The sequence below is a fragment of the Podarcis cretensis genome (assembly GCF_951804945.1).
Source record: "Podarcis cretensis genome assembly, chromosome: 15".
Lineage (NCBI taxonomy): Eukaryota > Metazoa > Chordata > Lepidosauria > Squamata > Lacertidae > Podarcis > Podarcis cretensis.
In genome coordinates, this window is record NC_137185.1 from 43,332,630 (window position 1) to 43,349,570 (window position 16,941).

At 41.9% G+C, this 16,941-nt stretch overlaps 1 protein-coding gene across 3 annotated transcripts in view; it reads left to right on the forward strand.

Annotated features, from left to right (window-relative positions):
- The window catches only part of PEBP4 (phosphatidylethanolamine binding protein 4), a 254,288-nt gene that overhangs the window by 83,002 nt on the left and 154,345 nt on the right, over window positions 1–16,941 (forward strand). For all 3 annotated transcript variants that reach the window (XM_079955248.1, XM_079955249.1, XM_079955247.1), the window contains exon 4: window positions 10,478–10,576. In XM_079955248.1, coding sequence (XP_079811374.1) covers window positions 10,478–10,576 — 99 coding nt within the window. The remainder of the gene's footprint in view (window positions 1–10,477; window positions 10,577–16,941) is intronic.

Genomic DNA, 16,941 nt, shown 5'->3' on the forward strand with positions numbered 1-16,941 from the left:
GTGATGTTAAAAGGTCTGCCTTGGATTCGTATCGAGATCATTCGATCATTTTTGCTTTCGCCACTCTTTTGCTGACTATGAAGGCCACTCCATTTCTTTTACGGGATTCTTGCCCACAGTAGTAGATATGATGGTCATCCGAACTGAATTCGCCCATTCCCGTCCATTTTAGTTCACTGATGCCCAGGATGTCAATATTTATTCTTGCCATCTCATTTTTGACCACATCCAACTTACCCAGGTTCATGGTTCTTACATTCCAGGTTCCTATGCAATATTTTTCTTTACAGCATTGGACTTTCCTTTCGCTTCCAGGCATATCCACAACTGAGCGTCCTTTCGGCTTTGGCCCAGCCGCTTCATCAGCTCTGGATCTACTTGTACTTGCCCAGTAGCATGTTGGACGCCTTCCGACCTGAGGGGCTCATCTTCCAGCGTCATAACTTTTATATGCCTATTGTCTTTGTCCATGGAGTTTTCTTGGCAGGGATACTGGAGTGGCTTGCCGGTTCCTCCTCCAGGTGGATCACGTTTGGTCAAAACTCTCCACTATGACCTGTTCATCTTGGGTGCCCTGCTCGGCATAGTTCATAGCTTCTCTGAGTTATTCAAGCCCCTTCGCCACAGCAAGGCAGTGATCCATGAAGGGGAGGAAGAATATAATCCTTCACTAAAGAGTTTAGTGAGAGAGTCAAAATGTTAAGGTGGAGACTGAGGATATGTTAAGGTGGAGGCAGAATTATTAATAAGACCAAGAATATGCAGCATGACGAATACATTGTTGGACATTCCCTTGACTGTTGGCATCATTCAGCAATTGTTTGATGAGCAAATAAAAGTGATTAGAGCTGAGACTGATGAAATAGTGAATGAAAGCAGACCAGAGAAGGATGAAATGGAAAACAAGGACACATAGACTTTGGAGAACAAAATGAATGCCAGGACAGGAGGGTGAGAGTTGGAGGCAACAGATGATGAAATGGATAAATCCTTCACACAGGTGTTTAGAGGAATGAAACAGTCAAATGGAGGAATTGTGATGTTGGAGGAGCTGAATTAAGCCATGGATGGAAAGATGAAGAGACATCCTGAGTTGGCAGAAATAGTTGAGAGAGAAAGTCTACTACTTGAATTTAGAGAGAAAAGCCATCAATATATATAGAAATAGATGGCTTTTCTCTCTAAATGATGAGTATATGTACCTACAACTGCGATATATAATGATGACTATGTGTACCTGCAACTCAGAATAGCACTTCGTTCATATGATGAACAAAGGCTTATGCCATAATAAACCTATTATGTTTTTAAGGTGCCACACGACTTTCTGTTGTTATCTTTGTAAACTTGTAAACTTTGTAATATATACATATTGTGTACACACAATTTATGTAATGTAGTGCCTGAGCATGTGTGCTTTATAACTGTGAAGCCCTTATTTCAAAATGGCAACAACTTTATTATAGCGACTCATAAAGGAGTTGATGTAGCACACTACATTTTTGGCTCCTGGACAAATATCTGAATAAGTGTGTGCCACCCTGCCCTGAAGTTGGCCTTCTCTCCCCTGGATGCTTGCCCTGACCATTTGGTAGGACTGTATGACTATGTGCACAATTGATCCCCTAAAAATGTAATGGTCATGGCTTTGTAAATTTTAAAATAACACATTCTTAAATGGCATCTCTTTTTACTGTGTCCATGAACTCTGCCTAGGAAAATGCTTTTAACAAATTGGCTACAATGATGCTGAATAAATCATTTATTATTAGAACAATATACTGCACAAATATTTGGCTGGTTTAGCACTGCTGGACCTTGGAGAGAAGAGGCCGAATGTGTATAATATAAATACTATATAGCAAACAGATCTGCGGTGCCACAGATAGCACTGGAATTGAGACTGTTCCAGAGCTAATGAAAGCTTCCTTGAGCTACACAGAGCAGTGGACTAGGGTTTACTGGCTAGATGAGAAGGGTTGTGGGCTGTTGGTTTTCTTTTACCTTCCCATTGGAAAAGTCATTAACTCTGTAATCTTAAGGCTGGCCTGAGGGAAAGGTGAAGGTTGGCAAACAATCAACTCCAACACCCTACCAGTCTCACCAGCAAGGCAGGAGTCAGGATGGAGAAGTGTAAGAATTTACATTTTTCTTCTGCAAAATTTGAAATCAGATTACTGTTTAAGAGTACCTATGCAACACCCTCCTCTTATGTGTGCAGCCTTTTAGCACTGTGGAACTCCCTCCAGTCAGATGTCAAGGAAATATACAACTATCCGATTTTTAGAAGACATCTGAAGGCAGCCCTGTTTTGGGAAGATTTTTATGTTTGAAGTTTTATTCTGTTTTTAATGTTCTGTTGAAAGCCGCCCAGCCAGTTGGGCAGGTAGAAGTATTTATTTATTTATTTATTTATTTATTTATTTATTTATTTTTGTTGCTATTATTATTATTATTATTGTTGTTGTTGTTGTTGTTGTTATTATTATTATTATTATTATTATTATTCATATGCAACCCTTTACATGACACAGCATAAGAATATCTCTTCTAGATCAGGCCAAAGGCCCATCTAGTTTAGCATCCAGTTCTCAGAGTGGCCAAAAACTGGACTTGAGTGCAAAAGCTCCCTCCTTGCTGGTGTGATTCCCACAGCTGCTATTCAGAGGCATCTCATCACTGACCCTGGAGGTAGAACACCACCATTTGACTAGCTAAACCTCTGATAGTCTTATCCTCCAACTTATTTAATCCTTTTTGAAAACCATCCTAGTTAGTTGCCATCACTTCATATGTGGGGAGTGAATTCCATTGTTTAACTAAGAAGTACTTCCTTTTGTCTATCTCCAATCTTCCAACATTCAACTTACCCTATTTCCACTGTCTCCACACCATACATACCGTATTTTTCGCCCCATAGGATGCACTGCCCCATAGGATGCACCTAGGTTTTTTTTTTGGGGGGGGAATAAAGAAAAAAAATTTATTCCCCCTCCCAGGCACGGGGCTGGTGCGGGGGAAGCCTGAGCTTCCCCGCCCCAGCCCCCAGAACAGCCTGCTATCCGCAAGCCTAGGGAGCCGCGCCGGTCTCCCCAGGCTTGCGGAGAGCTGCGTGAAGCCCGGGCGCGCTCTTCAGCTCGCCCCCGGCTTCGGAATGCGGGCAGCTCTGCGCAACCTTTGGGAGCCCGGCGTGCGCCAAGCCCAGGAGTGCAGGCACCTCCGCGCAACCCTCGGGCTCCCTAGGGTTGCGCAGAGCTTCCTGAAGCCTGGAGAGTGAGAGGGGTCGGTGCGCACCGACCCCTCTCGCTCTTCAGGCTTCAGCGAAAGCCTGTATTCGCCCCTTCATTTTTGGAGGGGAAAAAGTGTGTCCTATAGGGCGGAAAATATGGTAATCTTAAACACCCCCATCATATCCGTGTTGCCTTTTCTTCTCCACTGAAAAGCCTCAGATATTGTATCCTCCCTCTCAGAGGGGAGTTGGCCTCAGAACATTGATCAGTTTCCAGTTACTCTTTTCTGAAACTTTTCTAGATTTGGTTTTTATTTAAATGTCACTCCACAAGCTGCTTCTATTGGTGTCCCTGGTATTCATGCTCATCTGACACATCATAAAATCATGCTCAACCAATATAACAAAGTTCTCTATACTTTCTTCTCATACCTCAGGGTGGGTAAACTCTGACCCATGGGCCAAATTTGGCCCCTGCACACCTCCCAAACTGGGATCATGAGGCTGCTTCTCCTAAACCATATGCAGCTGCCCCACACTTGACATGGTAGAGATGCAGCTCTATTGGGGGACTTGATCCCTACAGAAAACATGGGCTGAAATCACGGCTCAGCTAGTGATAGGCAGCGACTTCAGCCCTGCTGAATTTGTGGCACAATGGAGTTCCAGGAAACATCTCTGCCAGGCCTGTGCTTGGTGTTTTGCTTATTTTAGAGCTGGCAAAGCCCTTTACACTGCCCATCCCAAGTGCCTGACAGTCATCTGTCGTCAACAGGTTGGTGGCACAACCTAAAATGGGCCTATCGGCTGCAGAAGTACAAGTGACATCCCAAAAACAAATTCTCACACCACTAGCAGGAATGAAAATTCACAACAGGTTTTTTCATGCTTTGTGAAGAAGAGTGACTGAATGGACGCCATACCACACATCCAGTTTGTTGCGCAACAAACACATTTCTTTCTTTTTTGTTGCGTCCAACCCTGAAATCTTACCCTAAGATTGGTCTTTTGTTGCAGGGGTGTTTCATCTCCACGGCACTGAAAGTGAAATTTTTGTAGCTGGGAAAATGAGATGCTTCCCCCAGAGAGCTCATTTATATATATTTTTTGCAGGTGTTACTGCTACCTACTCTGTATAGGCTATTTGTGAGGCAGTTAGTGTAAGGTGATGCAACTTTTTTGCCCCTCCCATGCCTGCACCATTTTGTGAACCTTTAGTGTGTGTTTTGAAATCACAACTTCTCTAGCCACCCTAACCACTGTTGCTGCCTTTCTCCTCACAAGCACATGTCCTACCACGAGTGCTGTGACAGCAAGGCTGTCATTGAACAAACATGTAAGAATATTGTAAAAAGGATAGAAAATATTTCTCTGATTGTGCAGAAATTGAAGCTTAACCTATAATGCATTTTTAAGTTGCAGCAGACGTGTTCTCACAAGTCATTTCTATATCTAAAAATGTAACATGGGAAGGTTTCTACCTCTGAGATAAGCATGGTTATGTTGAACTGTTCTCTATTCTTAGCTTAGATGTTGCTTTCAGAAGTTAGTGAACACATAAATCCTTCCTGTGTTACATTTTTAGAAGTTATGCCTGTTATAGCATGGTAAGGTAAAGGTAAAGGACCCCTGGACAGTTAAGTCCAGTCAAAGATGACTATGGGATGCGGTGCTCATCTCTCTTTTCAGGCCAAGGGAGCTGGCATTTGTCCACAGCTTTCCGGGTCATGTGGCCAGCAGGACTAAACTGCTTCTGGTGCAATGGAACACTGTGATGAAAGCTTTGTCCTGGGCTGCTGTTATGCAGAGATGGATATGGGGCTGACTTTTTCTTTTCTTTTCAAATTCATCTAGTCCAGCCCCCACTCCCTTTTAGACTGTACTTTAGGGCAGGCAGTAATTTCTTGGGAACCAGTGTCGATCCAGCCTGGACCCTGACACATTTATTTGGTATTGTTCAGTTGCTGCGGATATGTGCTAGGCTGATTAGATAGCGCATGTATGGCAGTTCCCTAGTGCACTTGTTACCTAGGAAACCATGAGCTCTACATGTGTGTCACTTAACACCCTATTTGCTTTCATTTGGATAAGTCTTTAATTTCTGCACTGCCCCATCTCCTCTGGATCTATTCAAGTCGCCTGTCTTCATACACTAATCCCTCTCCTTCTGCCCTGCTTGCCTCTCTGGCTGTGGTTCTCAAAAAAGTCCCTGCCTGCTCAGAGCAAGTTTCCAAACCTGTGGGTAATCTGAACAGCTCGTGCCTTTAACAATAATAACTCAAATTATATACACGGCTTCTCCCATCCAGAAGCAATTAGTAGCTCAAATGTGATGCTTAACACTTCCATCATCAAAGCACTCTACAGACGTTAACTAATTAATCCTTCAAATATTGCAATGAAGCACAGTAAGGTGGCTATTTCTCCTTTGTAGATGGGGGAATTAAGGCACACAGAATATCAAGGCTGGACAGTGGTTGGCTCTGCTTCACTATGCAAAGGATTCAACATGCAAAATATCTGTCATTCAAGTAGAAATAAGAGGTCAACTACCCACTCCTAAGAGAGTTTCATTTTCAAATGGAGTCTCTACCCTGGTTCCTATCTGATTAATTTAGACTTTCCCAGCTCCCCCAGTGACTCAGGTAGAATATTTTGTGAACTGCACATTAAGGTGCTGGTTTTTAGCTGTGCTGAAGCTTCTTTGCAACACACTTGCCCCTCATTATCTATGTTTAGCTGAATATTCAGAAAGCTTCCCACCTCATCACCAATTTTTATTCTGTAAAACAGGTATTTTGTGATGTCCACAACAGTTTCTTTGATTTCCAAATGTGTCTCCAGACTAAGAAGGTTGTAGAACTCAGATAGAACTGATTGCAGCTGATTAAAATATTAGATTGCAAGAAACAAACTTATTATTGGGGAGGGGGCTCCAGTTTGTTCCAGTGCCATTTGCTAGAAAGAAAGAAAGAAAGAAAGAAAGAAAGAAAGAAAGAAAGAAAGAAAGGTAGGTAGGTAGGTAGGTAGGTTTTTTGGGAGCTGTCAGACCATTGCTTCCTATAGCTCAAGACAGGGGTGCTGAGGGGTCTTGCCCCCCCAAAAAAACCTAGGAAGGGTCTGGGCTCCCTCAATATCCTGTGGTAACATGTGCACACAGTGTGAGCACACCACAGAATGCACTCACGACACTCGTGCAAGCTGTGTGTGTGTGGCTCAAGAGCTATGCCTCCTAATAAAACCTGTCACTGCCTTCTACAACAGGCCACAGAGGGATGTTTGGGTTCACCTATTCCAACTGTAAGCTGAATGCTGAGCGTATGTTATAAATAATTGTTTTACCTGCCCTTCACCAGCAGCTGTGAGGGTGGGTTACTACAATTTAGAATTCAGAATTCAAAACAGTTAAAACAGATTATAGTCACAAAAATTGTGGTGGGGGCACTGAAAACACAGATTTCAGAAGTAAAGGCCAGTGTAGAGAAGTTTCTTCTGCAGACTAGTGCAGTAGTGTACAGGTGACAACACTGGAGGCCTGGAAGAGTAGATCCTGTAAAACAAAAGAGTTCTGCAAGCCGTGGTAGGTGGTCCAGATACAAATGTGAAGACAGTACTGTTAGATCCTGTCTGCAGCACTGTCTGGTCAGCAAGACCAATTAAAGATTCCCTTCCCTTTAGCAATACCTGCTGACCTAGGGTTCTGGGTGGGCACTCTTTGGTGCATGGTGTGGCCATGGAGGGCTGCCATCTTCTGATGTGGCCAGGGGAGGGGATGGTCACCTGGTGCCACCCAACTCTGACTGCATTGGGCTCCCAGGTAAGGACAGGCAGTGCCTGCAAGCCAATCAGTCTCCAGCCCACTCCATGCCTATTTAAGGGGGAAGCCAGGTGCAGGCCACCCTCTTGGCTGATCGTAATGGGATTTTCAACCGACCTAGTCCTTAGGGGTCCACCCAGTGGGGGAGCAGGTGTGTTGCCTATGGACCTTGCTATAGTTTACACCATAGCTTTCCAAACTTTTCATATTAGTAACCCCTTTCCAGCCCTGAAAGGAGTGTGGGGAGTGTTCGTGTGACACACCTACACACTGCAGCCAACACGCTAACGTGTCATGACACACAATTTGGAAAGCTCTGGTTTACATGGTCACCATATTCGGGGACAGGGAGGAATTTTCTCCTGCAAGCAAACTGGCTGGCTTGCAGGTTTTTGCCTACCTCATCGCAACATTGGCAGATAAGGCATTGGGCTGGATCCTTAGTCGCAGGAGTATCCTGTTAGCAGGGTCCAGGAGGGGTGACTCTGTCTGGGAGTCCATGGGGGAGGGAGACCAGTGAGCCAATACACCTCTCCCAAAGGCGACTCCGCAGCACCAGGTTCTATCAGGTAGCAGGCAGGCTACCTGATGCAGGATACATGCCCAGTGCCTTAGCCAAACCTACTCTTTCCTGTAATCAATAACGTTGTGGCTTAATTCAACCTAAAACCAGTTTCCTGTGTCCATTCTTGTGGCCCTCCCTGCACCTGCAGTGGGCATCATGTCCCTGTGCTGGCAAGGATATAATTCTGTCTTACAAGCTGCAGGTATTATCTAGCCTGAAATTTATTTGTCCCACTCCCCCTATGGCATTAAAAAAAAATCTAATGCAGGCATGGAATATATAATTTGCCATCATATAAATGACAAATTTGATACCCAAATGGAGACGAAACACCCCAGCATTGTCACAAGGTTACCAACTTTCTCTTCTTCCTGTTTAAGGGTCTCCTCTGACCACCCCAAAGCTGTGTGTACTGTTGCCTTCGTGGACCACAATCTGTACTGAAATCCAAGCCTGCTGTTAACTTCACTTGCGCTCTATTCTTGTGTTTGCTATTATTTTTTAACACTTTTTTGTGCATAAAAGCACTATCCTCTCCCTAGAGCCTGCCTGCAGTGAAGACATGGTCTGTACAACTGCAATTATTTAGAAGAACAGATGGAGTGAGGAGCAGAAAGTCTGTTAATAGTAATAGAAATGCTACATGTTAACCTGGACAGCACACGATGACAGTCCCATGACTACACGTTCTGTTCCCACCAGCTGGGCACCAACGCAGAAGTGAGAGATTCACAACAATAGCAAAACCAAGAACCCACCTAAAGTTAGAAATAAAATTCCTTCACACTCTTCAGTGTAGGTTTCCCCCCACCCCACCCCCAGTAATCTCCTGCCTCACGGTCATTTCAAAATATTTTCATATTTAAGGTGTGGTGTTATAAATTTCAGCATGGTTGGCAGGATAGAAATTAGGCATGAATGTGTGAGAAGGAAGTAAAGGTCAATAAAGGGAGCACAAACATGGTAAACCAAGAATTTTATATCTCCCCCAATCACAATAATTAACTCTTAAGATTGTGCTGACATAATATATAATCGCTGAGCAGCAGATTTGCTTGGGCTTTTTTTTTGGTGATTTTTTTTTTTTTTGGTAAGATGTGAATGAATCAGAGGTTGCTCCTAATGGAATCTAAAAGACAGGAAGGGACATGACCCAGTGGCAGAACATCTGCTTTGCATACAGAAGGTTCAGCTCCCATATCCAAGCGTGGTTGAGAGAGACCCCAGTCAGAAACCCTGGAAAGCCCCAGCCATTCAGCGACAGACAGGACTGAGCTGGATGGACCAATGTTTTGAGTCAGCATAAAGCAAATTCCTGTGTTTGTAGGTACTGGTATGTCATGAGCAACATGGAGGTGTCATGGAGTGGTCAGATTTTGAGAAGGAATGGGAGGAGCTCAGAGAGTTGGAGCTGGAGAACCCTGGAGTGGGTCCTAGTGGGATGGGGAGGTGGAATCAGGTATCCAGGAAATATCTGCTTATGTAAAGTGCTTTACAGGCTTTGCTGAGCAACTCACCCCAAATCATACAGCTGTGCTTTATGTTATATCCATGTATTCGAACACAAACACTTCTGTGACAGCTCTGCTAAGAATATAATAGAGTTATATTTAGCATTTATATAGTGCTTTAGAATGCTCAAAAATGTTTCACATTTTTATGTAAATAATGTTTACAATAATCCTGCAATTTAGGCCAATATTATTATCTCCATCCTGCGGATAGGGGAAGGAGCTAATAAATGACTTGTCTGAAGACAAATTACTAATTACATTCCCCCTTCCTTTACATCAGATTTACTGTTGGGAAGCTGCTAATTTAATGCACTGGGGCACATGCATTTACTGCATTGTTCTTCTAACTGAATTACCCCTGCCCAAGGTGTGATTAGCTCCCCCCCCCCTTGAAAAAGATGAGTATTCCTTTGTTCTTCTGATCTCCTTTCCCGCTCCTGTAAACTAGTGATCCACACTCTCTCCAGGCCCACATTAACCCCCAGCCCTGAGTTTCTAAGATAAAAAAACACCAGTCATTGAGTTAGCTTAGAATTCACACATTTGAAACTGGATGCCCTCCTTGCAAACCAGTTTAAGCATAAAATGTTTTTTAGTTTCATGTGTTAAATCTTTAGATTAGATTGTTAAAGTTTCAGAGACAGATGCGATATCACTGCCTAATGACAGACCAGTTGGATATTATGCAAGAACAAAGCTAAGTACATGAAGCTTATGCCGTCATAAACTGGTTAGTCTTTAAGACTCTTAGTAGTTTTTTGCTGCAAAAGGCTGTTGGCTAATCCTCTAGATTTTGTTATGAAATTATTCTGCTCATCTTTTACAATCAATCACTGTGTGTGACCAGTGAGAAGCTTAGGAACTAGTCTGTTGTGGAAACAGATTTAGAGAGCATTGAGGCTGCCCCCTCCCCCCGAGGATCTAGGCCAGAGGTCTCCAAACTTATTTGGCCTACCGCCCCATTTTATTGGGGGAGGGGAAAACCTCAGCACCCCCCTGGAAATCTACCTTCTTTAATCCAACAAATTAAGTTTGCTGGCTCAGTCTCATCCGCCCCAGGACTGGGGCTGGCGCTGGAGCCACAGCCCACCTGCCATTGGCCAAGTAGGCGTCTGCTGTGATCCACTTCCCGGGCCTGAGTGAAGCCCAAAAGGGATCACCCTCGCCTCAAGCATGTCTACCAGATCCAGGGGAGGCGTTGTCGCCATCCCACAATGGCGCCCGACCTTTCGGTTAGCATCATTACACCAGATGAAACACGTACAAACAGTTTTTCTTCTTTCTTTCTCTGCTTTTTGTAGTGAAGAGCAGGCTGAAATAGTTTAAATACATAATATCCATATTTTTTACAGGAGAAGAAGTATGTTCTCATCATGGTAGATCCAGATGCCCCTAGCAGAGCGAATCCAGAATACCGTTTCTGGAGACATTGGGTTGTCGTTGGAATCAGCGTGAGTAGCATGTGTGTTTATGTTATTACATTATTCATGAGGATGCATGGAAACACTGCTTTGGAAACACTGCCGAGTTCAGATATACCCGGCTCTTTCCTCCATCATTGTTATCTCACCTTACTCAGTGGTTAACAGTGATTAAATGAACAGTAGTTAATTAATTAGCAACTATTTTGGAGGAGAGGTCTGTCTACAGACAGATGGCCCTGTAAAGACATCATGGCCACCACTAAAGTCATACCTCGGGTTGCAGACATCGCTTCAGGTTGCGTTTTTTCAGGTTATGGACTGCCAAAACCCAGAAGTACCGGAATGGGTTACTTCTGGTTTTTGGCAGTCGCACATGCACAGATGTGCTTTGTGCATGCGCAGAAGTGCCGAATTGCAACCCCCGTGCGCGATGTGAGTTGTGAATACTGCGGGTTGCAAACGTGCATCCCACACAGATCACTGTACAAGTTAGTGTCGGTGGGGCTGGGGCCACTATTGGTCTCATGGGCGGGATGAAGGGGAGATGGTGATATGTAAAATCACTCTTCTTCAGCTTTTGCTCAGTCCAGCCAAGGAGATTCTTTAAAGTTTTCATGAACCATCTCAGGAAGTGAATGGTCCTCTTGCTCCAAAGGCATGGGAACATCCCTTATCTGTGCTCTGTGATCTAGCCCAAGGACTACAAATTACCTTTGAGCTCAAAAAAACCAACCCTATTTGAGACTCTTACACAGCTCTCTGTAAGCAATGCTTGCTGTCTGGGATTTGTATGAAAATAGAGAAACACTTTAGATTTGTGTGTATTTTGCATACCTATCTGATATGGTTCTTCATGGTTGAGTTTCAAGCCAACGTGGCAGTGTGGTTGTAGCTTTGGTGGGGTGTGTATACACATCAACTTAGATTTGGTAAGGTTACAGTGAATCCAGATATCTTGCCAGTATATGGCCAGTATGCTTTCTGTGGTTTTGGTCTAACTGTGTTAATTCAGGTATGTCAAGTTTCAGGAACTTGCCCTCTATTCATGCAGAAAAACTATTCCAGGCGAGATTTGTTTTGATTAAAAATAATAATAATTAAAAAGGCTAATTAATCTGTCAGGACCAGGTGCTTTGTGGAGCATATTTTTAATCCCATTTTGGATTACTGCTAGAGTAAAAGATTTAATGATTCCAAGTTTTTTTTTCTAGGAATGTTGTGTCCAGTGGTTCAGATTAATAAAGTTTTGTATAATTTTTTTTTAATCCTCCAGAATTTTTTTTGTCTTTGGATTTTTTTACCTTTTTGCATTTTATCACAATATATAACTCATTTTGTTTGATTTATGCATACTTGTTTGCTAGGCAGAATATTCATTATAATATCGCTTTATCTTCTGAAGTGAATTAAGTATCTGTAGGACTTCTAGAAATCTTAGTTCTGCTCTTTTTCTTAAGTCTTCTGTACACTCTTTGTGTCCATTTATGTTCATTTTTAAGATCTTGTATTTCCTGAATTAGATTGGCATTTACCTTCTATTTCTCTTTTTAAATTCTCCTTTCTTTTCACTTATAAGTATGCTACGCATCACAGCTTTAAACTTGTCCCAAACCACAGTAGTTGTCTCTTCTCCCATATCATTAATCTGAAAAAATCCATAAGTCTCTTTAAGGAGTTTCTCTTTAGTAAATAATAATAATAATAATAATAATAATAATAATAATAATAATAATATCCAAGGGTCTAATTTCCAATAGAAAGGTTTAGGTTTGTGTACTCCCCATTGTATTCATGTGATAACAGGGGCATGGTCCAAGATATTAAGAAGACCATTGTCCACATTGTGAACCTGAGAGATAAGGCCTTCTGTGATTAATAAATGATCCAATCTGGCATAATTTTTGACCTTGTTACATACATGTATAATTCCTTAGTTCTGGATTGGCTATGCACCAGCCATCAAAGTAATTGTGTTTATGTAATTCAGCCGTACCTTGATTTTCAAACAGCTTAGTTCTCAAACGTTTTCGCTCCTGAACACTGTAATCCCAGAAGTGACTGTTTGCGAACTGTTTTTGGAAGCCAAACATCTGACGGGGCTTCCGTGGCTGCAGGAGCTTTGGTTTTCAGATATTTTAGAAGTCGAATGGACTTCCAGAATGGATTCCGTTCAACTTCCAAGGTACGACTGTGTGTTGTAGAGGGGTGTTCTAAAAGGAGGCAGTTTGCATGGGTTTAGTGATAGGTGAAACATTCTGCATTTATCAAAATAATAATTAAGTACAAGATTTAAGTCACCACCTATCATCACCTTGTTTAAATGAGTGCAGTAATGGAAAGGTTTCATCCAGAAATTGTTCTTGTTGAGTATTAGATCCATAAATAGAGCATAATGTCAGCTAGCAGTTATCTAACAGACCTTTTAGAATGATAAATCTTTAGGGTCACTCAGTATATTTTTTAACTGAAAATCAAGTTTGAGAGAAATCCAGGTTGCTGACCCCCTACTTTTGGAAGTACCTTGTGAAGTGTCCCAATTTCTACTTTCACTTGGAAGGAAGGATTTCGTATCGGTATTGTTTTTCCATTGTTTGGTATGCATCTCTTGTAAAAGAAAAAGAAAGAAAAAAGCAAGCTCTGGGTTATCTCGCTTTAAAGCTCAAATAACTAGACAACACACAGAACATAGCTGTCAATGTTTCTTTTTTTTAAAGGGAAATTCTCTTATTCCAAATAGGATTCCTCACAAGAAATGGGAAAAGTTGACAACTATGACACAGAATAATGTTTTGGGATTAAATAAGGCTACAACTTTATTGGTTACAGATGTGAAGGTTTGGCCATAGGTATTGGGGTAAGCAACAGCATATATCATTCCAGCCCGTCTGCTTCCAGTGCTACTAAGGGTAAAGGGTAAAGGACACTCTATGACCTACGTCAAATTGGGGCATCCCCCAAATGGTCCCCATAGGAGGAGTGGTATGGCCGTAGCCCATTTCAGGGCATTGGACAGGAGTCACTCATCCTGAATCCTTTTAACAGGATACCCTTACCCATGGAGGGGCAGGTGGAGGCTACAACCTCCGCTCCAACCAAGATCTAAGCTTACCCAATGCCTATACACCTTACAAAGTTGTGATGATTGCTATGAGGTAGGTGAAAAGCCAAATGGCTGATGCCAATTTGCCAGATGGAAAAAATTCCTAACCAGTCCTGAAATACGGCGACCAGCATTGTCCATAGCAAGGTTGTACCATCCAAAACAACCCTAAACTGCGGGAGTTAGGGTGGGTGAACTGGCACGACAAAAGGAGAGGCTGAAAGGCTGGGCAGGCCTTCAATATACCCTGGCATCATCATCATCATCATCATCATCATCATCATCATTAGGCAGTTGGTCCCATGTCCAGGGGAATGCCCTCCAATTCCTGCCGCCATTGGCCAAATTGGTGCAGGAGGGTGATCCAGCCTGCCATATGCCAGTTCACAATGGAGGTCCAGGGCCCGCCTGCAAAGCCGCACAGCCAAGAATAAATGGATTTATTGCAGTTAAGTGTAGCATTATAGGTTAATTTTAAATCATGCAACATATTCAAGGCAGCAGATCTGTTATGCATCATATTAATTTTAGTGTTGTTATCATATTCCGTCAACAAAAAATAAAAATGCTCTGAATTCCTATAGGGAATCCACATTCAAGCTCCACCTCCCCCCTCCACAATCCTCCCAACCTTCCCAACAGAATAATCTCTACACCTATGGCTGAGAGTGGCTCACCTATGGCTCATGTGCTCAGGTGAAATTAGAGGACATAAACACTAACCCCCTCCTCCTTTCCCACAGAAGCAGAAAACGCTTTACATGGTTATATTGAAAACAAATGAAGAGAATAATAGTCCACCTATTGCCTGTTTTGCTTATAAAGCTCTTGGTCAAACTTAGAAGTTGGTAGTTTCAGTGGGACCTTAGGCAGAGAAGAAGCCATCTGTGTGTTGTCTTTTCTGTTCTTGCTGCTGCGTCTTTTTTGCAGGCGTCTTTTTTATCTTGTTTTTCTCTCCCCCCCATCTCCCCCCCCCCATTTGCTGCCAGTCTCTTCCTTCCAGTTTTGTGTCTTCCTCTCCACTGCCTTCGCCTCCCAGTTGTTTGTCTTAATTTGGTTGCAAGTCCCAGTTGATTTAAGAATTTTTTAGCTTCCATTTGTGCAGAGGCAACTTTAGTTTGTTTGGCCTTTTCTTTTGTCCAGAGTTTTATTTGTTTATATTTCTGCTTGATACTTAGAGTCCTCAGTAAAATTAAAAAACAAAACAGTAAGTTGCTGAGTTGTATGCTACCTGCCATTTCATATACTGGTGAAGTTCACATTGATTGTAGGAGAATTATGTTTTTTTCCAGAATATCTGTGCCCCAAACAACTTTACCTTTGGGGGGTTTGAAGGTTAAGCACATAATTGCAGAGTAAAAGAATAAAGCATTTGGCACAGATTTTTCTCTGTAATGTGGGAGTGGAGGTTCATCAGAGATGCTCTCTATGAGAAAAGTGAGTTACAAGTGTGTCCCTGTTTGCTTCTGTGAAATATTGGATTATATCTGTTCTTTTCACTTTGAGAAGATGTGGCCAAGGGATTTCAGTTAATGTGCCACTAGACTGCCAGCATTTATCAGGAGAGGTTCAAGCACATATTGGAACCTTAGGTTTGTGTAGTTAAAGTGGTTTTAAGCACACTAGTTTAACAACTCCACTTTAAAAATGGACTTTGGAAAGAGATGGGGGAAATAAATGGAAAAGTCTAGGATGAACAAATGACTAATGGGAAGTTATGTAATACTCCACAAGCAAATGAATGCAGGGTTGGTGCTCATTGTTATATTACTGCCCCATAAACAACTCAGAAGAAAAGCTCAATAAAGACTGGCTATTGTCTAATTACTGTGTATTATTATTACTGTTATTATTATTATTTGCATTTGTTAGTCAGTTTGTACCAAAAAAGTCTCAGAGCAGCTTAACATGATATTTTACAACAGATTAACATGATATTTTACAACCTAAACATTAGGAAGAACTTCCTGACAGTAAGAGCTGTTCGACAGTGGAATTTGCTGCCAAGGAGTGTGGTGGAGTCTCCTTCTTTGGAGGTCTTTAAGCAGAGGCTTGACAACCGTATGTCAGGAGTGCTCTGATGGTGTTTCCTGCTTGGCAGGGGGTTGGACTCGATGGGCCTTGTGGTCTCTTCCAACTCTATGATTCTATGATTCTAGATAAAAGCTATTAAAACTAGAAAAAATTAAATAATGTATAATGCAACGCATAAACTTTGTGCAAGCAAATCGGGATGGATGCTGAATGAATTAAGAGATCGTGTAGAGAGGAGTCCTTCGTGCTTTTAAATGTTAGTAATCATAGTTCTGTGCTAGACTAGAGTAGTATGAACTTTAATTCAGGAATGTTTCTTAAATGTTAGGGAATCATAGATGGGGGCAGAGGGAAAGCTATTGCTATTTATTTCCACTAATATGTTGCATTGTCTCTGACTTACCCGCTTCAGATAAAGCCATCTAGGAAAGCAGCTTCTTCACGCCTTCTTGTATTTTGTAATTGTTGAAAAGTTTAGATGTTTTCAGCTCTGATTCGATCTAATAGTCTTGGTACTAAAGCCTAATTAAGATATCAATTAATTTGCAACCTGTATTTAAAAAGAAATATCTAGTTGTTCTCTATTCTTCTCTGAAATTACTGCCAAGGGCTTTTTGTACAGATACCTTAATTAGACTTTTTATTGTTAATGGGAATATTGAGCAAATTAAAATTGGATATTAATACTTTCCATGATTTTCATAATTGGCTGAAGAAATAAAGCATTCAGAATAGCAGCTTGTGTACAATTTTACTCCCATACAAATTCTTTCACAGGAATCCTTACACATTCCTGAACAATGAGGTCTTGAAAGTCTCTCATTAATTTTAATATTTATTAATTTATTAATCACAAAAAGCTGGAGCTAGCTTTCTTCCTTCTCTGTGCAGATCTTTCTAGTGTTACTAATTATTGTAATTAAAAGTAACTTTTAAGGCAAGAAAGAAAGTCTGAAATCCAAAACAATTCTCTGGAAAGGATGTGTGCTCAAATGACATGGTGCAGTTTCAGATAGCAGTGCAGTGGAAGTTCTGTTTTCTTCATAGCTACAACACTTATAACTGAGAGGAAGGAAGACATAGATTTGTATCGTAATAACATTTTTAGGAAATCATGAACAGAGAGATGAGGGAGATTGACACTTGTAAGGAAACAGTGATTTCCACCCCCTTCTATGTTTGTTGGAATCCTCCTACAGCTTGGCTTCTGCTAAACCCTGCCTTGTTCACCTCACTATCTGCTGTGGCCGAATTATGC